This window comes from Larimichthys crocea, chromosome XVI (assembly GCF_000972845.2).
Source record: "Larimichthys crocea isolate SSNF chromosome XVI, L_crocea_2.0, whole genome shotgun sequence".
NCBI lineage: Eukaryota > Metazoa > Chordata > Actinopteri > Sciaenidae > Larimichthys > Larimichthys crocea.
In genome coordinates this window covers 17,432,615-17,459,890 of record NC_040026.1, presented here as the reverse complement: position 1 = coordinate 17,459,890, position 27,276 = coordinate 17,432,615, and the positions used below count along the sequence as shown (strand labels likewise).

Genomic DNA, 27,276 nt, shown 5'->3' with positions numbered 1-27,276 from the left:
TATGAGCTAAGAGTGTAATTCCAAAATAAAATCAATAGCCTTACAGCCTCTTAGCCTCACTCTGATCAATATGCATGCAATCAAACTTTTCGCCAGCATTACCTCCACCACTATGCCCATCGATTGACTCCATTGATCCTGACGCTCAACCTCCTTTTAGGAGCGGAAGGTATGGATATTTAGCACTTGAGACCCCATCTGGCCATCTTTATAAACTTTGACCTTTGTGTTAATCCCCAAACAAAAGATAGAACTTATTGGAACCTATACAGTCTGACCTGGAAGCTTCCCAAGGGGGGTTTAGACCCAGGCGGCAGGGTGCCAAAACAGACTCTAAAACTCAGACCAATGCCCCCTTCTGGGATCTGGCCTCTACTGCAACCTGACAAAATGTGTGACACATATGCTTGGCTATTTGTGTGATTTGGAAATAAGGATATTCAGTTTGATATGCAACTTTGATGCAAGTTTGTCTAGACACGGTCAATTGAAACACTGGTTGAACATGACAGATAAGATCAAGATCAAAAGACGTGAAGACAGAGCAGGACAGGGAGAAAGAGAGAGTGACGGAGGGGTCAATGAGGGTGGGGCAGCCAGAACCAGGGTCTAGCGAGGGATTGGCGTTCACTGAGGCGTCTCACTGATGTGCCGCCAGGCCCTTTGAAGGGATTATTAACACATTTTGATTACTCTGGTCCAGTTGTCACAGAAAATATAACCTCCATCAGGACTATAAAATGGGCGGCCCTTTTCTTCTCTAGCCACCCTCATGTTGTTGCTCCCTTCACTCCTTGCAGTCCCTCCCATCGCCCTGGGCTGGCCTGACTCAAAGCAATCCACTAATTACAGTCTCAGACATCTTGAAGAATGGACTAACACGCTATTAGTCTGATAGAGAAAAGACAGCCTCTTCAACACACACATATGAGTGGACGGACATTCAAAAACCTGTATTGGCACTGCAGGTGACTTTTAAGAACAGTGTGTCGGTTTTAAGAAACCTCTTTATCTTAATTGTCTGTCCCAATATTCATAATTTAATGATGACCTCTAGATTTTACGTAATAGTGGCTCTACTAACACTTTCAAAGCAATTTAACATTTGGATCCAGGGTTCAGCTTCTATGACTGAAAGAGCCCAAGGACACTGATGGCTCAATTACTGCACCATTGCTGCAGTGTGAGGGGGCGACTTTCTATTGATACCACTAAATCTGAGACATCTACTATGTCCCATTAATTGCCATGGTTCCCATGCCACTAGTTACGATTGTGAGCCACATGCTGCTTCGCCTATTAAGACCGGTTTGGATCAATTAGTGTTGATCACTAACTACACCAAGCCAGTTACCGGGAGGAAATCAGGACACTAAATGCTTTATCCAAACTTTTGTGTGGAAGAACTGACAACAGGGACACTGATTAGCACTTTGGTGCACTGTACATTCCACCCATTTACCTTGTAGGGTCAACAGTTGTAGTGTGTGTGTGCTGGCCTTTTCCCAGAAAGCAAAGCGGTCATAAAAAAGAGGTTGACAAGAATGAACTATAAACATATCCGATTGCCAATTGGCCTTGTGATTTAGAGTCCAGAGACTGTTATAACAACAGCAGATAAATGGTCCAAATACAGCAACTCTAATGTTATGATTAATGTGGAAAAGTGGATAATGGATAATGGGTCTGTGTTATCAGAAGACATTTTTTTAAAGAAATATGCCCTATTACAATCAGTTAAATTTAGTTGTGAATTCTGCATATATATAGATATATGCACTGAAGTTGGTTGGGATGAGAATTTGAAACCTGATGACTGAGGTTACCACTTCAGTCCCTCAGAGGTAGTTTCATAACTCTACTCGCACACAGAGAGAAACTATACATAGAAGGGGTGACAAGAAACTGCCATAATGCAAACTGAATAATGGAACTGAATGTAAGAAACTTGAAGTGAGTTCATCGAGGATGTGCTCCCCATCACGCTGTGATGATGATGTTGCACAGCCTTGGTGGCGACGGATGGCCAAAAATAAAAAGCCAGGAAATATGTCAGTTGGAACTATATTGAGCGAGCAATGCAGTTTTGCAAAACAGGTTTCTAAGATGGGGAAATGCTAAGTGCATTCTAGGACTATAGTAACTACAACCACAGCCACAGCTAAAGATTGAGGGTGATATTATCTCATCTTTTTATTTTTATCAACACTTCCACCTCAAGAGACGAAAACCAACAATAAATATATCCTGCGAGCATTACGAGTAGGATCATATCTTACATGCCTACATATAGAAACTGTCCAAAACTATTACATGCATCAGAAAACCATTTTGTTGCACTAAGTGACATACTGAATTATTGTGTGACAAACAATATATTTAGTTTTTTTTCCTATTTATAATAAATTGTATTTGTTAGAGAAAGAAAAAAGAAGAACATTCCAGAAAGTATCACTCAGAAGATGGAACAATCAAACCAATAACTTTCACAGTTCGAGGCTGAATTTTACCATTGAGGGATAAAGTATGGTCTATTTTTCTTGTTGGATCAAAGGTCAGTTTACAAGTTTGCGCTCGTAGCATTTGCACAAGTCTTTCCATCTGAACCAATGTGCATTATGAATGGTTCTCTGTAGCTAAAGGCAAAGTCTCATCTCTAAGATTCTGAGAGATCTGCTATAATACATTTATATCATGTGACAATGCTCTGATACAGTGCCAAACTGACCAGAGAAATACGAGTCCTCTTGATTTTGAGTTCATTTTACCTTCAAAAATAAAGCAGCCAACTTGGTGTCTTGTTAGTGTTTGTGCTTTTGACTTCTGAGATGCACACGCCTACCCGGCTTCACACCCTGTCACTTCAAGACTAAATGAAAAAGATGCTAACAGACAAGCAAACACACATTTCCTCCCAGAATAAAGCCTCTTTTCCAGGAACTGAGTTGGGAGATTCATAGGGGGGAAAAAATGTAAACAACAAAGGGAAACAAAACTCAGCAGTGACTGAAAAAGAACGGAGAGAATCAAGTGAACGGAAGAGTGGTTTTCACTGTGAACCGTAGCATCATTTACTGTGATAAGCACAGCTAATACATGAGAGAGAATGCTTCTCTTTGTAGACCATTAACTACATATCCTGTTTGTGAAATGTATATTCATAAACAGACTGAGGATTGAGCAAAGGGGCCATTTGCAAACATACACATGATCTGTAAAAAAAAGGGACAACATAGTCGACATCAAAAAGGTCCAGAGTGGAAAAGGTAAAAGTAGGCCAGGTCATGGCCTGGGAGAGAAGTGGAGGGGATACAGAGGTAGTGAAAGAAAGAGAGACAGAAGAGGCTGTATGGATGGAGAGAGGGAAAGAGAGAGAGAGAGAGAGAGAGAGAGAGAGGTTGGTCCCAGGCTGGGAGGAGCTCAGGTGTGAGTTGTGAGGAGGCACCTTCTGTTCGTGGCTCTGAGGCCCCACTGCCCAGACAGACATGGGCCCCTCTTGTTTGGCCCAAATAAATCCAGGTGGCTCAAGACGCATGCCCTTGTCATTCAACGCAACTTCACCGCCCCCACAAAAACACACACACACGTGATGACATGCACACACTCAGATACACTCACACACTTGCAGTTCCCTGAAATCTGCTTAAAGCTTTATGAGCATAACTGACAGGGAGACAATATCTGTTGTTATGCTGTGAATTCAAAGCTCCTCAGATAATTTAAGAATGAATCAAGAACTTTCATTTAATTTAAACAATTGATGCAGATTGATTCAGATTACTTCTTTTTTTTACCTACATTATTATCCGACTGTTAATTCTGTTTAATGTACTTCTTTGTTTTTTTGTACATATTATATTGATGTGCTCATTTTACTGCAGTACAGTGGTTCCTCACTTTTTTATAAAGCAGATGTAACATCCAAGCTTAAGGTGTTGCAGAGGCAGTACAAAAAAACAAAACAACAACAACACCAAAGACGAGAGCAAACAACAGACACAATGTATTTGAATCTCATCACCAAAAGCCCCTACAGAATATGTCCACATCTACACTAAAGCCCGACCCACGGAAGGTCCAATGCATACATTAAACATATTGAAATGCAACATTTGCTTGTGCTTGTACCACCTTCCTCACAGTTTTGTACCAGAGGGCTCTTTGATTTTTGTTCTTCTTTTGGCATTTATGATCACTGTGCAACAAGAAGGCTCGGGCGGATTGTACTATTGTATTTCTCTGCTCCTGTTTAGAGCCCTTGGTACACTGTGGCCACACATGCCCATACTGATGACTGTGAATTTAATGAAGCTGACATACAGCGACAAGAGGAAGCACGTCTTCAAGCACACACACACACACACAATACAGTGCGGATTATGAGAAATGTGAGAAGATGTAATCTTTTTTTTTTTTTAGTTTAAAACGTGACAGAAATGACCTGCATCCCTCTGAAGATCATCTTGACAGATCTACCAAAAATTTCAACTTCTCTGTGAGAAAGACGCGCAAAACCACTCAAATCAATTACATCAAAGATGGAGCTCACATATCGAGACTTGTTAAGTTAACTGTAGTCATATTGCAAAGGTAGGGTGCCGAAGCCATTGCTGTCACTTGACGACGCTTGCGTCTAAATTGGGAGTGAAGGCCTCCCCAGGAGAGATGGGTGAACCTGTCACATAAGACTGAGGGAGCAGAAATGTTCAAAAAAATAAAAAAATAAAAAATGCCAAAGACGCACACACACACATGCACACAAACATTAAACCAACACCGTATCTCCATATGCTTAAGATCTTAATCATCATCACCATCATCTGTTCTGTCCTTTTAGTGTGTGTTTGTGTGTGTGTGCATGTGCATGTGTGTGTGGTTCACATGAAAGAAGGACATCTGGAATACAATTATTCCAAGACACCCTCACACACACACCAACATTTCCCTTTGCTCTAAATTTGCATGAATTCCATACATCTGGCCTTTAAGAGGCAATAACAATTATTCATTGAGCTGGTTGTTACAGCCCAAATGCAACCGGCCACTAGTCTAAACAGCTCATTAAAATAGCACAATACCTCACTTCAAGCACACAGGAAAATTGGCATACAACTCTATCGCTGCAATATCGCATGGTTCTGAATGTCCATTCTGGATAATATAATGAATTCTGAGTAGCCTTTGTGGAGAAAGTGAATGTACTGTATATTTCTTTTTGATTCTCTGGCACAGTTTTCTTGCACTGTGCCTTCTTTGTCTGCTCCCTCTGTCCATACTGTCTAAAATTTAGTCTTTGCATTTTTCAGGTAAGCCTCATTCTGGATGAGATGAATCTGGCAGTAATATTACATCAATTCATTGTCAGGAAAAAGATTTAGCATTTTATTTCTCATACAAGAAAACTACCTTTTTTCTAAAAATAATGAATACACAATTTAAAGTACAGACTGGTACAAGATAACAAAGGACATTCTATATTGTGTTATCTCAGAATAAATGATTTATTATTTATTTAAATAATTCACTACGTAGCAAGTAAATAATGCATCTAAAATATATATCTAAATTCTGATTTCCTCTTCCATTTTATTTCATGGATTACGAGGCTGAAAGTTGAAAATGAGAGGATCCAGAATTAGAGCAGGAAAATGTCAAACTAATTACTGAAAAATGTTTTCCAAAGAAAATACTAGAAAAATCTTTAAAAAAAATAAAAAAATAAAAAACACATCCCTACTATCAGGTGGCCTTCACCAAACATTAAAAAAGTCTACATCAATGCGTCGACTCTGTTCTGTGTGTAGTCATAACTACGCCCATATTCACATCAAACCTGAGATGGGCCAGACCAAGGAAAGTGTCCCTTAGGCCATCTTAGCCAGTCCTTCACAACTGAGCTTTAAAAGATGGGCGACTGTACAGTACGCTGCAGTTGGCCTTGATTGATGATTGAGTAACCCAAGATCATAGATGTGCTCAGAGAGGACTTGCCGGTGCAGAGCTGTGCATACATCAGCCCTTCAGGACTACCACTACAGTACATACATCATGCGGTGAGACTGACTGATGTGAGCATGGGGACTATGTAGACCACTTAAGGGAAGCTGTCTACGTGGCAGTCAACAGTCAAAGTTGACTAAAAATGATTACAACACAGGAAAGGGATGACTTTGTTGTTAGAAATCACATTTTATCTGAGCCTCAAACAACCGAGGTGCAAAGCACGTGCAACATGCACATATTACTAGAAGATACACACATCCAGACATACACACACACACAGAAAAGCACACATATTAACTTGTGCCGATATCCTTGACAGGCACAACTACAAAAGCATAACTCAGTGGTAAATAAATAAGTTCATGCTGTCTGCGTGCATTTTCTTTTTAGGAACTCTTGGGCTCACATAGACCCGTCCAAAGGATTATGTACGTGCATTCGTGCGTGCACAGAGGCCCCCTTTCAGCACCTTCTTACAGAGTGAGAACAAGCGGCGCCTCCCTCCTAAAGCAGCTCAAGGGCGCGGCCTATCTACCAAATGATAGAATGCATGAGTGGATCTGTGCTTTATTTCAAACCAGCCCGGCCAAGCCTCCATCCACTCGGTGGCTTGGTTCATTTATATGGGAGTCAAACTGTTTGTACTGTCAAGGTTATGTTATTTAACAGGGGAACAGGGAAAGGATAGAAACAAGTTCCAGGCAATTTAAAATTCTGATGAGTTCTCCACCAACTGTGGTATCCATAAGAAGTGAGCAGATCTGAAATGAGACCAATTAACTTCAATCCAGCCGAGAACGATTCTTTGAGACCTACACATTTTATTCCCTTGAAATCTCTGCCATTCAAAAATGTTGTGTTACACACAGCGGTTACTTTGCCCTCGTTGCACAACAGAGAATCCAAATTTAAAATTTTGGGTCATTCTTGGTCAAAATGTGCAAACTAAATCTGTATTGTGCACACATGTGACACATAAATTAAAAAGACAGTGTCAGCATGCCGTTTGTGGCTAGCTTTGCTCGAAACCATGAAGCGGAGTCTCCCGTCCCAAAGCAACACGCACACATGCGCGCACACAAACACGCTTGAGCAGCACACAGAGCACTCCTAAGGTTACCCCCCAGGACAAAAGCTTTACCATCCCACTGACTGGCAGATGGGGCAACCAGCTGACATCTCGGCCCGGCTCTGTTTCATGTTCCCTGGGTGTCTTAAACGGGCGGGCACCCTGTCTGATGGGCACAGGACAGCCAAGGAGGAAGCTCCTTTGACAGGGGAGGGGGGGTTGTGCTCCTTGGGGCTACCATTGAGGAAAAGAGGAGCAAGGACAGACGGAGATGGCTAATGTGCTTCACTGTGTTTGTACAGTATAATTGTGTGTCTTGCAGGGCGGGAGGCTCAGGGAACTTCTACAGAAGATGCAGATTAATAAAGAGCTAATGACCGCATTTAGCCCTATATGGTTTTCTGACACAGGATCAAATATTTTCCTCAAGGCTAAAGCCAGCACCTACTGTTGCAGGGATCGTGAGCAGTTGTGTTTTTATTTTATTTTTTTAAGTAATTTAAATCTGAGTACTAGCCTTCCCTTCTTGTAACACAAAAGGTACCACATTGCAGTTTGCAGACGTGAGGCGACAGGGTCTCTATTTGTGCAACTGTAAAACATCTGTGTGACTATACAAGAACCGACACAGTGCATTCACTGAATGACTCTGACAACAAAGCACCAGCTTCACCGTCTTAAGCTAAAAGGAGTCGTTGTTGTTGGTTTGCTACCTCACAGACCTTTGGATGTAGTCCCCATCTGGAAAAGTTACTTTCAAAATTATTTACTGATGACTTAAAAAAGTAATAATAATAATATAATAAACCTTAAAAACCTCTAGACTATTGAAAAGCAGTGATGACCTATAACATACTGGCACGCATACTAAAACACATTAACAGATGAAATGTGACTATTGTTGTTGCCATGATCTCGTAAAAGTAAATGACAATATTTCCGCAGGGTTACCTAGTGGAACTTTTATCTACAATTTAACAAACAAACTGCATCGCATCGAAGTATTATAAATACTATTAAGTAAGTACCGAATTGCGGGAACCTTTCATGAAGAAATTTAACATAAGATAATATTATTACAATATATCATTCATAACTCTTCAGTGTGCATTTCAAATACTGCATGAGTCACAAAGTGAATGTGCATACTTTTTCCTAGAAAAATGTATTGTTTATATTTACTGTTAAAAGTGACAACCATTAAGAGAAAACTGAGAAACGAGAATATTTAAGATAGTGAGGGCACGAGGGGAAAGAGAAGAAGATTTATTTAAAAAACCTAATTTATTCAATGTTTTGGTGAGCAAAGTATTTAAGTTTAGAAAAATAATAATACTAATTATTTCTTGTATTGAGTATTTCACTGTTACATTGAGGCAGAGACCTAAAAAATATATTTTGCAGACTCTGACTTTTATGTATCCATCTACAGTAGGAGAATGATAGCAGACTACCAACATTAAAATGGCATCAGCACTCAGCTGGGTAGCAAGCTGCTATTGGTAACTGTCTGCTTACTACTGCTGAATCTGACACACAACTTCAACAGCACTGTGAATGTGATTTTTCTTTTTTTTTCTTTTTTATCTTTGAATACTAGAGTTCATTCTTGTGCCTTTAGGGTCAATAAGGGGTAAGATTTTTAATAAGTTTATAAGTGGCTGACAGTCATAGATCAGTTACATGTTAGTTCCTAACTTCTGTCATGTGTGTCAAACAATGGGTGTTATCCCTTTTTAAAATTATAGTTTCACTCGAACGCAAACAAATAATTAAGTAATTAATTACATTAAAAAAACACTGTTGTTGGATCTATTAAAAAAAAAAAAGGTATTACTACTGACAGCATGATGCATGGCTAAAATCCATTCAAATTTTATTGTGACCAACTAATATTTACATTTTATATAACTATAAGAAAGGCGAAATGGAAGTCTTGATAAGCAGTAATGGCTATACAACCTCCTTCCTTAAAACTGTTGAATCTGCATCAAGAAACTGCCCATTTATGTGTGACAGCTTGACAGAAGTCTCACTGTGAAGACACACTGCTAATGGTAGTTTGGCTCAGTTGTCATTACTCAAGTGCTTTGTAGTCGCATGCCTCTTGCCTCTTTTCAAATAAGATGGTCGTCACTTTACGATGAGATCAAATGTAAAAAGGAGGTGACTGGTCAAAGAGGAGATTTTTTTCTTTTATTGTAAACAAGTGGAAAAATGGAAAAATATATCTATATATATATAAAAAAGGTTTGATGTGGCTGTTGTGAATGCAGTCATCTCCTTCCCGGTCTCCATCTCTTGTACCTATACAGCAGCCCTATCCACAGTCACTCTGATAAATGTCCCTTTTTTTTTTTTAAACTTCTTTTAGGGTTTTTAACTGACATCGATCCTCTTGTCATCCAGCGCGTCATTCTCATCACCAAATTAATATTTCTGATATACGTCCTCGGGTGATAAGGTGGCACAATTCTCTCTCACTGCCACTCCTTTACTTTATTTCACTATTTCATTTTTTTTTTCTTTTTCTGTTTTTGGTTCTCCCTTTCCGTTTTTTTTTTTTTATATTTCCCCGCCTCAGATGTAGCGGCTCTTTAAAGCGCCCATGGGGGCTCCAAGTCCTCTCTTTTGTCTCCCATTTCCTTCTGAAACAGTTTTTCTTTAACCCTATGCGGCTCTTCACAGTTGTTGTCTTAGCTCTCTCCACTCTGTCGCGCTTTCTTCTGCTTTCTTTTTCTCCGCCACCCCTCCCTGCCTCAGCTTTCTCTGTGTCAGCCAGAGGTCAATGCTACACTTTTTTCTTCTGCGTGCATGAAGGCAGGGGGTATCTTTTTAGTTATTGTAACCTAAAAATAGAAAAAAAAAAATCTGTTTAAAGGTTGGGACGAAGGTGTCTTTTAAGATATAGTGGCACACCACTATCTAGCAATTGGAGGGTGTTTCGTATCTTGAGATAAGGATTAGATCATATCAATAAATGATTTGGATGAGGTTTGATCAAGAATATAGAGCAATTTACAAACTGTGGCAAAATGACTTAATTTTCAAGGTTATTACTGAGTGGCACTGTGCGTTATTCAAAGCTGAAACCAGCAATGTTTTCTTTTATTCAATACATTGTTCCATCTGTGGTGTAGTGGAGTGAACACGGTCACATTCACCGTGATCGTGGACGTTCTTTATGGTCTGCTATTGACAAAAACGTTGATCAGGTCGTTGGGTCGCGTGTGTTCAGTCAACTATGCTAATGCTGCTGCCTCCGAACATATTCGAGTTAATGTTACGTGGTCAATCTCCGGTGTTTTCACCGCACGGCAATCACAATCATGTGACGCTTGTGTGAAGTCTTTTAAATGTGTGAAAAGTTATTTATTACACTTTAAGACCTGTCTTAAATATTTATTTGATTACATCTGGGCACCTTTGAAATAATTCTTACAAAGTTCAGATTTTATTTGACAATGGAAGCAACATTTTAAAATGGAAAACCCAATATTTCTCAATGATGCCCCGTTTTTTTTTACTGAGCCTGAGAGCTCCAATGAGCTCTCTAGTCAGATCATTACTTCCAAGAGTCTCATTATGTTGAGAGGCTTGTTGAAGCTAATAACCGACTAAAGGTCTAATTATTAGATTTTCTCGTAATTTTATTAATGCTAGCTAACACCTTGTGCAGACCTAACAGAGGGACACGAGGACGCTAGACCCGACTGAAGCAACGTTTTTCAGTCTTTCTATCGATCTAATTTTACACAAACGTCTCACTTATTGCGATCTTTGTAGGTCCACTTAACTTAAGCTAATATTTGGACGTTTGCGACAACACCTGTCGCTGCACAGGGAGACACAGACTTGCTCATGCACACACAGGGAAACGGGGTGCACACACACACAAACACATACTCGAGTCTGTTGGTTCAGCTCTTCCATTGAGGGTGCGTATGCTAGCTGTCCATTGTGCACGTAAGGCCTTTTGTCTGGGCAGCCTGAAACTGGTGATTGCACCTTAGCTACCGCAGTTCAAGCGTAAACAGTGTTTTCATGCCCTACGATATACACTGTTGCCAGTGGACCCCTAAATCCCTGGAACAGCTGAGTCCTAGGGTGTCAAAGATAATGGCGATTTATTGCAGTGCGAGGCTTTCTCATTGCCCCTCCCGCCCCCCTTTCCAATCGTCCTCAAACAGATTAAAATTAAGCCTTAAACATGTGAGGATGGAATTAACACATTTAGCGAGTCTCCTCTTCCCACATCCCATTTTCGCTCCAGAGCGGCTGATCCCCGCTGCCGAACGCGGGTGCAATTTTAATGACTCGCAACGTTTTTGAAGTCCACATGAAAAAAGCGTCGCTCGCCGTTTGTGGCGGCGCTAGATATGGCTGGGCCACGGCCGGCCATGATTGGGGGGGACACACGCCGCCGACTCGGACTCCAGGCTCTTCGATAGGATCGGTGTCATTTTCCTCTCCACGATAAGACGCCTTGCTGACAAGGTCCGATTAGGAGAGAAAAAATCATTATTGCTATGCCTTTCATCCACCGGGGGTTTACCGATAAACAGCTCACCCACGGCTAGATTTTCTGAGGGTGAGATGTGATGCGTTGAAGCATATATATTTAGGAAATATGGTCTCAAGCGAAATTTCGGTAGCGTTTTGAATAATTATTTTCTGTTTAAATAGCTATAGGAAACATAGTTTTCCTTTAATTTTTTTTTTAAACTTCTTTTTTCTCAGCTGAAAACTCAAGCTGTGAAATATTTAAGTTCTAGCTCTCAGCTGCAGCAATCAAACAATTATCAAATAACTTCATATTCTTTTTGAAGACAATACAACATGCTGATTGTATCGGCCTACAAAAAAAGTAATTTATTATGCTATACCTAAAGGAAATCCACTTTAGCAAACTGTCCTTTTAAAAAGAGAAATGAAAAAGAGATTCTTAAAATATTCAGACTACATTGTATAACAGAGAGAATAAACTAAAAATAGAAGTGGGAAGAGATTCAGCTGCATGTTCATGAGAAAAAGATTTAGATTGCATATATACTGTATCTAATTCTACAAATCATTTATGCAGTGACAGAAAAAAAACAACTTAATATCAGGAAGTACATGGTGGTGTATTAGCTGGTTATACAAAACTTCAAATGAATAATATAAACTTAATTTAAAATTGATCTGTTAAAAGGGAATTAACAAAAATAATTTAACACTGCTTTACTTAAAAAATAAATGATGTTATGGTGACTTTATTTAGGACTTTTGGAACAATTTCTAAAAATGAATTAATTTCTAAAAATAAAAACATGTAATGTAAAACATTCATTCTTTAAAATTATTTTATTGTAGGGTTTTAATTTGTAGGAATAAGTTTTATCAACATAAAAACAAATGATTGTGTATTGCTCTGGATGAACTAAATATTGTAAATAATAAAGTAACGTGTGTCGAGAGCTAATAATAGCCTCAAAATATCACTTCATGAATGTAACTTGATTATGTCATTTGCTAAGTGTTTGCTTATGGATTTGAGGAGCGAGCGCCACTTTGGTGGCCCAGCACCAAAAGAACCATCGAGTCTGATCTTTAGAGGGAACAGGGAGAAATAAAGCGAGTGGGAGAGAAACAGAGAACGAGACAAAGATGGAGGGGGAGAGATAGAGAATCAGGACAAACGTGTGCTGTGTTACTGGGCCACTCCAGCGCCCATGGACTCTCAGCAAGACTCAAAGCCACACTCTGCTTCAAAAGGGAGCCATGAAGATTTTTTTTTTTTTTAATGTTTACAAAAACATATTTATTTATTTCTCGTCACTCTGTCATTTATCTATTTTTTTTTTTCTTTTTTGCTGTCCCAGCACCCCTTGCTCTGCCACTGGAATCATGTTCGATGACGCTGACACGCCGCTCCCTCCCCTCTTTTCTCTCACCCCTCTTCTCTTTTAATACCACTGCAGTTGAAAATCAAACTGCTCTAAAACAAATTGATGTACTCTTTAATATAGTCGTCACATCATCACAGGGTCCCCACGCGTCTGCCTTGGTGACAACTGCAGGGCTGCTTAGCTTAGCCCAGCGATGGCTGCCACTTTGTTGGTCGCTTCAATGATTTATCACAAAAAAAAAAAAAAAAAAAGAGAGAGGGAGATTGTGAGAGTGGGAAGAGAGAGAAAATGGGAGAGACAGAAAGAAAAGTCCCCTGGATCATGATTGAGTCACTGGCACCTTTGATTGACATGGTCTAATCAGCTTATCTCCATCCTAATAAAGTTGATAGCCTGTGGTGCTGCTCTCTACCTGGAATGGTGTGAACTTTGGGCTAGGCTAGGGCCCCTGGGGGCTGGTCCCAGCCCTCTCTGCTTATCTAAACGGGACTGAAATCAATCCCTAATGAGCTGTTTTCATTTCGCAGGATTGATTACAGGCCCCTAAACACCAAGAACATTCGCCTATGAAGTGTTCTCAGCCTCTTGCTGGCCACCTTTAAAATGCACAGCAGCGACGCTTTTGTCTGTCTCCGTCTTTGTTTCAGCCGCTCATTCTGCTGGCATTGCTAAGTTATTTGTGTCAACTGAACAAGCATAAAGGGGGATGAATTTTCAAAGTAAATTAACTCTGCGTTTGCTGGTTGTCATACAATTTCTAAACATTGCTAAAAGGGTCCATTCATTCATTCATAATAATAAAATTTAAAAGCCTTTACATATCTTGAAATTTAATCTAAAAAGTTACTACTACTGTTGTTATGATGAGGTCACAATTCAAATTTAGAGTTTACCTTCAAGTTTACAGTTACTATTAATGTCCTACTGCACATTTACAGTGCCATCTTCTGTGTTGACACAGCTATTTGATTATTAGAGTGATGGCAGTAAACAAAATTTTGTTGTTGTTTTTTATGAGCATAACTGGAAAATTCAGCAGGAGTTTGATGGAACATTTTTCAGCCACGTCTTGTATGTACTGTCGATCAGCATCTCAAGACTCGACTGTCTCCCCCTCGATGAATAATAATCAAAAAGGTGGAACAGCTAATCATTGCAACTTAGATGTCTTATCTGACATGCTATTTATTTCTAAACAAGCAATCATAAATCATTCAAAATCTTTTCAACTGGGGAGGGAAGGACTAAAATCTGGCATGTCTTTGATTTAACATCAGTCGGGCCACTACATTTGGGCATTTCAAATACCCCTGACTCAAATGTCTTTAAATTGGCTAACTGCATGCCCTCCCTCTTTATTTAGGGCCCTCTTTAACTGGGCTAGCCCCCATGTCTGCTTGTTGCTATGCCTGGGCTTTTAAGTCAGTGCTCTTCACTAATGAAGTTCTATACTTTATTTATGAGACAAACAGAGGACCCTGGTTCTTGAGGGTGCGTGTGGTAAATAACTCTGCATGTCCAAAGAGTCTCCTCTATATCCCTCTGAGGACTCTCACTGCTTTTGGCAAGCCTTTGTTTTTGCTAAATACACTGGAGACACTGAGAATGGTAGAAAAAAAAAAGCTTAAATCTGATAAAATGGTACTGTCTGAAGATTCATCTTTCCTTAGAACTGAGAGTCCTCTTTTTTCACTTAAATGTGACCTAGAAGCATCCTGGCTTTTTGGTTCCTGGTCATTAAGAGATATATTGTCGCCACTGAAGAGAAAAGGGGGCAAAGCTGAGTTTCTACGCCATTTCTTTGTTCGGGATCTATCTCTTTGAAAAAAAAAATCTTTTAGTTCCACTTCCCCCATTGGTCAATTACAGTTCTTAAGGGCTACTGTGTCATTGTGGATGGAAAATGCAACTTTGAATTACTGCAAAATAACGACGTTAAACTGCACTTCGTAAAAAGCACGGCTTAGATGTCTGAGGAGAGTTGAGGTTTGTGGCAAGGAAAGTATTTACAGTATGACTAGAAAGTGTCTGATTAGAGAAATACTTAATGCTCTAATTATTCTTGTTTAACGTCCATGGGTGCCACACCTCTGTGTTTTAAAACTCAAAGCTTATTCCTCAACAATTGCCAATGCCATTCTCATAATGTGCATGAATAAAGAGGGTGCACTTTTATTTCATTGTTTTGTATGTGCTGGTGTGAAAGAGAAGGAACTACAATAAACTGAACTTTGGTTGGACTATAAAAATAAACAGTTTAGTGTTTGCAAAAGGACTAATCCCAGTCCATAGCGTACTCTGTCTCAATACTCTTAAGAACTATGGCAGGACTATGATCTGAATAGTGCAGGATTTCATGGAGATGTCTGGGAAGTGTTGTGACGAGCCATAGTGGAACCGCAAGAGTAAATATATAGTTTGAGATGGGTGAACAACACTAAATTAAAGACCAAACTGAATTCGGGATCAGATGGCGAACCCTGTCAAACCTTATAAACCAGAGGATAAATATGGCTGCCTAATGTTTGTTCCCAGTGTGATTGTTGAATTTGAGAGCTTGGCATATATAGTAATTAGGGTGGTGGTGGTGGAGTGCATATTCCCTGTGTATCTGTGTTCTTTGTGCAAATGTATTCCCTGTTTGACCCGGAGACACTGCCATTTCAGGTTGTGCATCTGAGCGGAGGGTTGGTATCGACAGCGGAGTAAAGGAAGGGGTCATGGATTAAAGACGCAGGGCGAAGCTTCCCCACCAAAACACAAACACAGCCCCAGCTGGTGTGGACCAAGCCAAGTGTGTGGGACCAAGGCAGGATAAACGAGCATTGTTCTTAGCTAGACGCACACTCAGTGGATAAGATGGCCACCAGTGACAAAGGGTCAGGGGCCATTGTGGACGACTACAGCAGGAGAAACCACTAGGGCCCAGTAGGTGTTGAACACTGTTAAGCCACGGCCCACTTCTTTAACACCAACCAAGCTGTGAGGGAAAACATCAAAAAACGAGCCACTCCAGCGAATGACGCGACTGGGTAGAATTCTTTTTTTTTTTTTTAGAAAACATTACGGCTTTCGCAGAATTCAACACAGTTGAGAAACTTGGATATCGGTTGATCATCTGAGGCATTTGGATCAACATTTTTAAGCAGAGAATGTAGATTGTATTTATGAATTTGTGAATGCAAGTTACAGAGAACATCAAAAGCCGGTGGTCTGCGTGCGAACCTTCCTTGACTTGAATTATTAAATCTGTCGATGTCGCACACACCAGCCACCCCGCGATTATAGTGTAAATTGACAAACTTTTTCAAAACTACAACGGAAGCCACAGAAAGCTGGTTGATACTTCAAGAATGAGCTTTGATACATCTCTGAGGAATACACTCTGCCTCAATAATGTGGTGACTGTCAGGAAGGAAGACAGGAAGAAGAAAAAAAATATGCTAACTGGTTAAATCTATTTAAGATCTCAATGAGCTTTTTTTCCTATTTTAAGATAAAAACCATCCTTGATAATGAGGAAAAAAGGAGTTGTGTGTGTTTTTTTTTTTGGATGGTTTATTTAGAAAGTGATATTATGGGTTTTTTTTCTTGCTTCTGCACACCTGAATTAAGAACTTCAGGAGGAACGCTGACGTTGTTTATTTTCATAGACCCCCTGTCTGTTTGTAGGGGGAAAAAAAAAAGAAAAACACACCACCACCCACCCAACACACACGCATGCATGCACAACACACACAGCCACAGTGATGCACGAATTTTCTTCGGGAGCAGTGCGAGGAGAAGCGGCGCCCGATCTGTCGCCGGTACACCTCTCTCTCTCACTCCCTGGCTCGCCTTTGATGTGCTCCCGAAAATGTCATCAGGCGTCAAGGAAAGAGTTTTTTTTTTTTTTTCGACCCCCCACCCGCCCCCCCAAACACACGCACACACACACACACATCTCGCATATGAGCAAGACAATTTGCTGTCGCTCACTCATCCTCACCACTATCTTGAACCCCCGCCCAACACCACCCTTACTCTTTTCCTAACCCAATCCAAAACAGAATACGTACCAGTTTCTACTGCTATCTGGTAGCCGGCTTCCAGTCTCCGTGATGACCTTTCCAGCTTCTCTGTGTTGTCCAACAGATGCGCTCTCTGCAACAAATGGAAAAAAAAATAAATAAATAAAGCCAGAGAAACAAACACACACACACAAAAAAAAAAAAAATTGATTGAGAGGGCTGGGACCCATTTCAAAGAAACACATCAACACTGTCACCTAAACAGACAGACCACATCCACAGCAACAGCATAATAAAGCCAGGTTGGCAATAACCTTCATGGATGACAATGTGTTATATGCTGATGGAATATCAAGCATATGCATGTTGAGGCTGACAATGTAAGACGCGCTGCCGCCTCATCTTGGACATAAAAACAAGAACTACTTTGAGGTTTGTTGCCTCCTTGTATTGTTTCACAACACAGCCTTCTGCTGCACGCAGAGAAAAGTTAAGGCAGGGAGGTGGAGCGAATTAAAATAAAATAACATTTTATCTGAAGCTTTCCAGGTAAAAAAGGAAAAATCTTGTCCAGGTGAAGCTTCCAACTCAGTCCAAGAAATTTAAAACAAAACCAACAACTGACACCTCAACTACAGATAGTAATGAGATGAGTAAGTGTAAGTATTATTATTGTTATTATTATTATTATCATTATTATCATTATATAAAACATAGCATTACAGATGTGTGAGATGTTAATTATCCTTAACTAAAGCATCACATTTATTTTCTGCTTGTTGTTTTTCCACATTAGGAGGACCAAAACACTATTCATCATATATGAGCTCCGGCATCCCCCCTTGGCTTACTCACAGCTATCAACAATTGACAAGGCTGCCCGTTGAAAGCATGCAGTTCACAGAGCATATCAAGAAAAAGATGCGTTTCATAAATAATTAAATAAGCAATTTGATCATTTTTTTCAAAGTGGATGTTTATGAGTATCAAGGTGTTAGGCAGGGCTCAAATATCATGTGTACACATATCAACTGATAGCTGTTCCTTGGACACCGAGAAAAATCAGTGGTTTGAGTTTCTTCTCTATAGCTAAACAATTCATGTCTGATAAGCAAGGCGAGAGAAGATCTGATCGGTTGACTGATGGCCTTGAATTCCATCTTAAGGGCTCTCAAACGCAGGAATGTACTTTTATGGGGGGGGTTTTTTCGTTGTGTTCACATATTCAATCACTGCAGCACGTATTAAGAGATATACTTTTAAAACATGTATGCTGTTCTATGGAAAAATAGAAACACAAACATTTTCTTACATCCAAATAAAAATTAACAACGTGGAACCAATGCTACATCAAGACAAAATCTTGAGTTAACGACAATGACTGAATTAGTTAGGTTAACCTTTTCAGCAATTAGTGGGATTTTAGTGAGTTTTGTACACATGTTGCCAGTGATTGTCTTAGATTTGGTTTATACACAATTCTTCCCACTGCCACCATCAGGGCACCCTGAGTTTCATTGCAGCTAAGAGCTACAGGTAGTCAATCTGAGGGCTGGAAACCATATTTTAAGTAACCATTAAATCTCTTGCTGGATAATACCCAATTTAATGTTTTAAACGTGACATCATTTTTTTGCAATCATTGTACAAAAAGAGGCTCACTAACTATCACTGATCTCACTTGCTTTGGTTGTTGCCATAAAATGCCAGTACTGGATAATGGTAGTTTTTACTATAGCTTTACGATGGAGGTTCCCCTCCACCTCAAACCAATGGTACAGTTCCCCATGACCTGTAACTGTCATGAGGATGGTCTGTTTATTTAAGGGTGTTTCCCAAATGTCTATATTACATGTGATTCTGTGTTTCCAAGATCTAATAAGCTGTGTCTCTCATTAAATGAGGCTGGTGTACTATATGAGAAGAAGGATAATCATGGAAGAATCTGTTTGATCATTCTTTGTTGCAAATAATGCCTGGATATTAATAATTATAGCTAAGTTCTTTCCTTTGTTGCCCTTTTATTTCATCATCATGCTTACTGGTGACATATGTTACAGATTGAACAAAGTGTTTTGGTGATTGCTTCAAAATTAACTTAGTACTTTCACCATGCTACAAACTGTCCGGCAAACGTTTAGATGTATTTAAAGGACTACCTACAATAACTCAAGTTTATTCTCTATACCATATTGCCATATAAAAAAAGTAGTCAATACCATCATGTAATCAGTGTCATTTCAGTTTAGTATGTCCTTAATCTGTATCTACCTAACACATAAACTTCAGATGTATATATACACCTGCAAGTCCAAACTAAGACCCAGCTTTCATTAAATCCAGACTGGATTCAGTAGAGAGGATCATAAACAGCATAAATATGGAAGACTTAAATGTTTACTCGAACGATGTTGGTTTTGATGGCCTTTCTAATGTGCTATGTTAAGAAACTGATCAGATGTAACGTACTTGACACTCAAAAACAACCCGACGAATGACAACCGCCTCTCTGACAAGGGTTTATGCCCATCACATGAGCGAAGGGGACAGGGGGAGAAGTGAAATCTCTAGTTTTGGTTAGGCTGTCAAAATGTGTACCAGCTAATCACTCAGAGGAAATGAAAAACGTGGAGGAAAAAAAAAAAAAAAGTCAACGACACACTTTTCAAAGTTTGACAATAAGAGGGATGGGAGCAGGGTGGAGAAAACTCCCTCTGAACTCTTTTCTTTCCCTCGCTTCCTTTTTCTTCGTGCCGCTGACAGATGTCATTTAAAATTGCAGAGATACTTTTTAATAGTTAAAGGGAGGGCAGGGGGAGGATGGAGGGATATGGGAACAGGCGGGTGGGTGGTAAAATGGGCTGCTGGTAGGGAGGAGAGTAATGACGAGACGGTGAGCGGGACAGGATGCATTTTTTTTTTTTGGAGGGAAGGGTGTGGTAGGGGATTTCAGGGAGGGGTTACATGGGTGTGGAAGTGGCAGTGGCACCGGCAGAGAAAGTGGCAGTGTGCACGCAGGAGAAAATGGATACCAAGCTTGGGCTATAATGAGCCCCTATGGATCAGAGGGGACGTATTGACATGCAATGCTTAAGCTAATACACCTAGACCATGGCTGCAGTGCCTGCGTGTGCCTGGGAGCATGAGGCAGCCAGGGATACTGACAGAGTAGCGCACTCCCCGGGTTCTTCAAAGAGCTCAAGTGATTAGTATGTTATCATTACCATTCGAAACGTGATTTTCCTATTCCCTCTCGGCAAAGGTGACACGTCTCGGGGAGACGGCCGGCAGACTCACTGCGATGGAAAGCCACTTCAAAGCTTTCTCCTCCTGAATTTCTCTCTCTCTCTCTCCCTCTCTCTCTCTTTTCTCTACCTCGTTCTGTCTTCTTTTAGGGCCTGGGGGAAGGGAGGGTGAGTGTGGGTGGGTGCGTGAGGTGGGAGAGAGAGGGGGGGGTTGCTGGGGGGTAGTAGTGGTGGCAATGGCTGTGTATATGTGTGTGTGATCATTAGAATAATGCGCCCCGAGTTTGACGGTGACAGAACCTGAAGGAAAGGGTGAGAGTTCAGCCACTAAGAATCCAGTAATGGTGCACTGTGATGGCCCTAATAATGAAACAATCCAGCCATGGACACAGGATGATACTGTGGAAAAATAATGAAAAGGAACATGTACAATTAAAACTAAAAACATCCTACAGTGCGTAGTCACAGTCGAGGCTGATAGAGAGATTATGTCTACAAACTTAATCTGAAATGAAGTGACTTACTTTTTTCAGGAAAGCAATTTTGTTCCAATATGCAAATGTCACACAACAACCACAAAAATGTGAATGTATCGAAGCGTTCAGCTACCATTTTATTCTGCAGTTAGCAAGCAAAATCCAAGACATACTTGTCAGCATTTTTGTCGAGGAAAATGCAAAGTGTCTGCCAGCCCCTACTGTGCTACAACGTCACATATCAAGACTTGACCCCCGTGGTACTGATATAACCATGGTGAAAACCTTCAGAATAAAGCAAAGGCACACATACCCTAACATCTATTCCAGCTCGAATACCGGCTTATAATTCATATCTGCCATTAATCTACTTCAGCAAAAAGAAGGATCTCACCAAAATCACATCTGATTGTCTCGTGGAACGTTCTAACAAAGGATTTAAATACAATATATGATAAATATTGTGCATCTCTGAGTGCAGTTGTGCACCCCCCTCCACATGCACGCCCATGCATGTATGCCTTTTCATCTGACACCTACATTTTGAACAAAGATCTTCTTAGGAACCATGAAAATGGTGTTTTTTTGTTGTGCTTTTTTGCGTCAAGAAACACTCTTCAGTTGTAAGTTATTAACAGGGAGCCCCAGAACAATGCAGCTGTAGCTCAAAAGAAATCTCTCCCCTCTTCTTTCGCTCTCCTGCCTTTTTTCAATATCAAACACAGGCGGTTACTATCACCATTTTCCAAAGTTCAGATGATTTCCTTATTATTTCAATAAGGGTGGGGGAGAGTCAAAGTGAATAATGATGACAGCTGTGATTCAGACTGACTGTGTGATCTTCTGTGCCGTTTGTTTGGGACTTGTAAGACGAGGAATTACAAGTGTCAAACAGCTGTGAATATGGGTGCTAAATATTTAAACATGTTTTTCAGCCGAAGAAAAAAAAAAGTATAGTTTTTTAAAAGCAAGGCTTAAGTGTGTATAAGCTGTACCAGCCTTTGATTCAAATGCAGGAAGAGCAGAAGGGTAAAAGACTGCAATGGAGAAGTGCAATGGAGAAGAGGGCGCAGAATCAAGCCCGATTACACAGATTGGGCCAATCCAAAGGGGTTAGACAGGTGAGGTAACTCAAGACGTCTTCTGAATCTCAGGCTAGGAAGGGATGCATAAAAACGTAGGGAGAAGGAGGGGAAACAAAAGTACAGCTAAATAAAAGAAAAAAAACATGATAACATGGCATCTGGGGCAGGATGGCGCTCTAAATTATGGATAGGTGTGAATGGTGAGGCTTTGATAGGAACTGAATTACTCTGTTTCAGCAGCAGCTCTCTTGATCACAGCCTCACTCAAAGGCAACATTTAACAACATACTGTAAGTACACCTGCAAATACAAGTTCAGTCATGCTTCAAAGGACAATTTAATGTAACCTACAAACACAAACACACAAAATCGGCATCAATTAGAGAGAAATATCTCTAAAATATGTTTTGGAGCATTACTTAAAATACTACTGAGCGTTGATTATTAACATTATGATAATATCGGCCATATCTTATATTTAGAGAAGCAGTTATATTATAAAATTGACATTACAGGTGTAAGTAGTCGCTTTGGATAAAAGCGTCTGCTAAATGTAATGTAATGTAAAGTATGATGGCATTTGAGCTTATATGAGTATTACTGCTGGACCGTCCAGGAACCAATGTTTAAAGTTTAAAATCTAAATGGCTGTGTATGCTCAATGTAAGTTTATGTGATTTTTAAATACCACTATCTAACTTCGCTGCCACTAAATCATCATTTCAGGCATTCTTAGGCTGAAGATTTGAATTATTACGCTGGCTAAATAACGTTTGATGACGTTTCAGTCTTTAAAAAAAAAAAAAAACTAATGACAAATAGACAGGTTGTCATGGCAGTCCAATATCATATTTGTTTCAATTAGCTGTTTCAACTGAAAGATGAATTCAATTTACAAAGTTAATTTGTTTTTAATTATGAGTGGAGCGGCTCAATTAGAGCATCTGTATTAAAGTTACAGCTAAAACAAAGGTTCATGGAACCACAATTTTAATTCCAGCATCAGTGCCTTTCGTTAAACACCACCAAGTTACATGAATAGCAAAATAATCATTTATGCGTATTAGCTTAACTTCTCACTTGGTTCTAATCAATTCACAAAACCTAAAACCTGTGAAACGCTAACCATAATTTGTGTTTCTGCTTACTGTGTATTGTAGTTACCTTTATCTGCTGTATCAAAATGGTATTTTAAGTGTTGCATCTTCATAAAAAACATAATCTACAGGTAAACAATGTACAGTGCCTAACAGCTGACATGTTTCTTAATATTTTTGTTTGTTGGAGCTGATCTACATTTTCATTGAGCACCAACTATAAAGCTAGAAGTTGACACAGACTGTACCTGGCAGCGTTCATTGCACATTATAGGATACAAACAATGAAACAGATTGAAATGATTCGAGTTCAGTAATCTTTGACAATGGTGGTGACGTGAATGCAGTGGTGAATGACAAAACAATAACTACCCTACAGTCTGTTGCTATGTATAGCATAACATGTAACCTCAATCCCATTCACTGCAAAAGGCAAAGAGAAACTAATATGGCCCCATTCAAGAAAATGAAGGCAAAGTTAATCTTGTAAGCAGCGGTTCCCTCTTGAAGCTAAAAAGTTAAAGAAACTGTGTTGGGCCAGGATAACCGAAGCTACTGTACGCCTTGCTTCAATCCCCAATATTTGTCTTCAAAAAGGGGGGATCAGAAATACCATATTATCTCCACTTTCTGGTATTCGAGGTAAGTAAACTGGAGGAACTGGTCTTCAGTGAATTCATTATCTTTGGCTTGACCCGTAAGCTGCTAAATCAGAGACGCAAAAAAGTGTCCAAATGAGCCGATTTTAATTTGATACAAGAAAAAGGAGAGCAAATTTAAATTTCAGTGGGAAAGCAGAACTTAAATTGTTATAGCGGAGAAGCACTTACCTCTTCACGTAACTTAATCAACTGCATCATGAGAGCAAAAGGGAGAAGGGAGAAAGATGGAAGAGAGTGAAGGAGAGATAAAAAAAAAGCAGAAGAACATGGCAGGAAGAAGATCAATCATGTGGCTGGGTACAGAATTAACCTTGGCGATTTACCCGTTTGCATGTTTAGCATTTGGAAATCACAAGACAAACACATTAAACGAAGCTAAACACGCCGCTCCGGCTGACTTTTTTGAACAAACAAAGATCAAGTCCTGGCGCTGTCACATTAAACAAAGAGAGGGAATGGATCGCTCCACTTACATTATCAAGAAAGTCACATCACAAACGCTGATATAGCAAAAGGGAAGAAGAAATAGAGCAAAATATAGTCTGCACAGTTACAGTTTTAAATGTTGTGGAAAAATATTTTTTATCTGTCAATTTGCTGAATTCTCTGGATATGGATAAAAAGAATCATGTGCCCTTTGGAACCAAGTTAGAGAAATGCTGAGCCACTCCATTTGTACAACTGTTTATCAATGCTGATATGCTGTCAATATTTCATGCAGCTTATGCATCTCAGTAAAGGTGCATGTGGTGTAGATTATGTGTGGAAAGCCATGTGAGGCTACCACTGTATATACATACAGTGCAGCTTATTATTGGGACAGCTACAGATCATGAAAAATGAATCTTAGCATAGCTATACATTTTTGATGAAAGAGAATAGCGAATTTAAAGTGAAGTAAATAAGAAATGCTATTCCTATTCCCTGTCCTGGGAAACCTTGCATCTCTGATAATGAATCAGACATTTGTGGGAGTGCAACAATCCCATTTGCCATTAATTATGCCTAATCACAATTAGAAAGGTTGCTTCCCTTGCCTGTTCTTAAGCGAGGGCTGTAGAGAAGGAAAGAGGGATGGGGCTTATCGTGGGAATGCAACACGTTTGGAAGAAAAAAGGGGAAGGACATATTTCTTGATTTGCAAGCCTTTCAGAGGTGATTTGTTTTTTTAAATCCACATTTCTTGGTGAACATTAAAGGTTAGCAGATCTAAAGGGAGGCTCAGGGCCAGTATTGCTTCTGCTGTTTATTGCAAATTTTGTGAGTCTGGAATAATTTCATATTATATACATAAAAGGACGTAGTTCTTAGATCCTGAATTACAAACTTGATTGCTAACTTTCAAAGGTTAGAAATGCATCTGGGAGAGGGTCAGAAAATGGCATCTTTGTGTTCAAATAATTTAAAACAAGTGACAAAGGGGGGCAAGTGAAGCATCAGGTCCTTCTACTTGCTCTTGTGACCAGAATAAATTAAAGAGCTAACATTTAACATTATAGCGAAAACCTGCATAACCAAAAACAACGCCGTACTGCATACATTTGCCTCTATTTATATTACACCGCTAGTAAACAGAAAGAAATTTGTCATACAATAATAAATCCAGGAGCAATCTATACTATATAAAACACAAACAAATACATCAGGTACTTCACACATAACAATCTTACATTTGTCACAGCGTTTCCTCCTTGTCATTTTAGGAGCATCTCAAAAATAGTTCCTGCATCACTTTTGTGTTTTGTTTTTTCCACCAATCAAAAAATACATCTACCATGTCTCACCGCAATATTGCAAATATAAACATATTGTCAATATCTGTCATGTGGGAGGTAAACAAGTATAATTGCATGTTTTTCTAAAGAGCTTTCTTTTCCTTGAAAATGTTGGCAGTAACAAGACGCACTTAAGAGTGGAAACTGTCTTCTCTAACTTAAGCAGCAACTCCCCACTAAGAATGCATTATTGAAGAGGCTAAAGTTTAAAACTACACTGTGGATGTGGTTATTTGGGGCTTAAAAAAAACACCCGGCAGAATCTGCGATCCCTCACCCCAGCTCTGCCATCAGTCAATGGGTACCAAACAAAACTTGTTCTAGCTCATTTGTGCTGCCTGACTGATTGCAAGTCCTCATGGAGGATTTGTTAAAACTATACGAGGGGCATGTTGAGCTGTGTTTCTTGTTTCTTCCTGTTTAGCTTTATTTTTCTTTGGCATCCATTCTTTAGTACAACCAACGATGCTCGCGTTGCTCAAGAGATATAGAGCAGTAAATACAGAATATTGTAAATGTTATAATTACTCCTGCATGAGCGCCTTTCCTTGTGTTTTTGTGATGCCAGCCAGTATTCAAAATTGCACTGCTGCAATTTTTCTGTTATGATAATCAGCAATTTTTCTTTTTTCTTTTTTTTTTTTTTCAAACAAAAGATTTTTTTTATTTTTTTTATCCAATACGGAATTCGATACAAGTGGTAATCTGCTTCCTTTGTAGCCTGTAAAATCTGGTCCATGCCGGCTCAAACCAGCACAATCTCTTGTGGCCAAGCCTTCTGCTGTGACTGAAATCGAAACTATTCCGTATAGTGTTCGTGTGTGAAAAATGTGTGTGCATTTGCTGCTTTGTGTGTGGCGCCTGTGTGTGTGTGTGTGTGTGTGTGTGTGTGTGTGCACCAACATTTGTGCGTGTGTTGCATGTAGAGGAAACAGAAAGAAAAAATGTGCAATAGTAGCCTACCACATTATTAAAAAAACGAGCGATAGTGCCAATTCAGTCTCTGTCCGCATACAGATAACGAATAAATGCCGAACTCTATTAAATCGTCCTTTAGCCATTATCGCAGGGCCAACACGCCATTTTCAGAACTTATGACGGTTCCCTATTTACTTAGCAATAAATCCTTGCCATGTAACCAACAGATTTGTGACTGGTAATGATCTGCTCAGCCAGGGCTATATGAAATGATCCTGACCTCTTTCAGATCGTCAGGAATTAAATTGACCGACTTGCCCCGGCCCCCACCATCTTTTCCCCTCTCCTATCACCGCCGTCTCTTTAGATAAAAAAAAAAAAAAAAAAAAAAAACCCTGAAGTTCTGAGTACTCCACTCACAGCAAGACCAAGACAAGTATTATCTCCACAAGTTTTAAAATGAAAATGAGGTAAATGCGGCACCTGGGAGAAAAGGGGAAAATGTATACCATCTGTTTACGTTGCTTCTGCCCCTGGCATGAACTCTTTCCAAAGCTTTGTTGGGCGTGTTTTAGATATATTGTATAATTACAATTTTTGAAGTTTAACATTAGACATTATTATTGCTAATTATTACTGTGTTTTTCCTAATTGAAATCATTTAGAGTGTATGTTTTAAACATATTAAGGATTGGAGTCTTTTTTGCAAAACAGAAATTGGGAGAATAAGATAAAATGAAGCCTGGTATATTAATGTATCATGTTTGGCTATAAATTTGTTTTATGGTAAATATATCTTATATATTTTAACATAACCTTTGATTTTATAAATGATATTTAACATTTATTATGATGATGTGAACTGGGAATGAAGCAGTGGATAGTGTTCACAGATGTCACATTCTGTTACCTCTATTCTTCCTGACATGTGTGCATGCACAGATTGAAGTAGCTCAACATTTTATTTTTTCCCCCATTTCGAAATGAAATAATTTGTCATAAAACACTATAAAATAAATGTGATAATTATTGTCAAGAATAGTAA

At 39.5% G+C, this 27,276-nt stretch overlaps 1 protein-coding gene across 5 annotated transcripts in view; it reads right to left on the bottom strand.

Annotated features, from left to right (window-relative positions):
- The window catches only part of vti1a (vesicle transport through interaction with t-SNAREs 1A), a 116,270-nt gene that overhangs the window by 63,671 nt on the left and 25,323 nt on the right, over positions 1-27,276 (bottom strand). For 3 of the 5 annotated variants that reach the window (XR_003463985.1, XM_019264777.2, XM_019264778.2), the window contains exons 5-6: positions 23,707-23,727; positions 17,022-17,106 (exon numbers count right to left, since the gene is read on the bottom strand). Coding sequence is in view for 4 of the 5 variants with exons in the window: in XM_019264777.2 (XP_019120322.1) it covers positions 17,022-17,106; positions 23,707-23,727 (106 nt within the window). In the remaining variant the exon portion in view is untranslated. The remainder of the gene's footprint in view (positions 1-17,021; positions 17,107-23,706; positions 23,728-27,276) is intronic. The other 2 variants (XM_010747650.3, XM_010747730.3) reach the window with 1 other exon arrangement.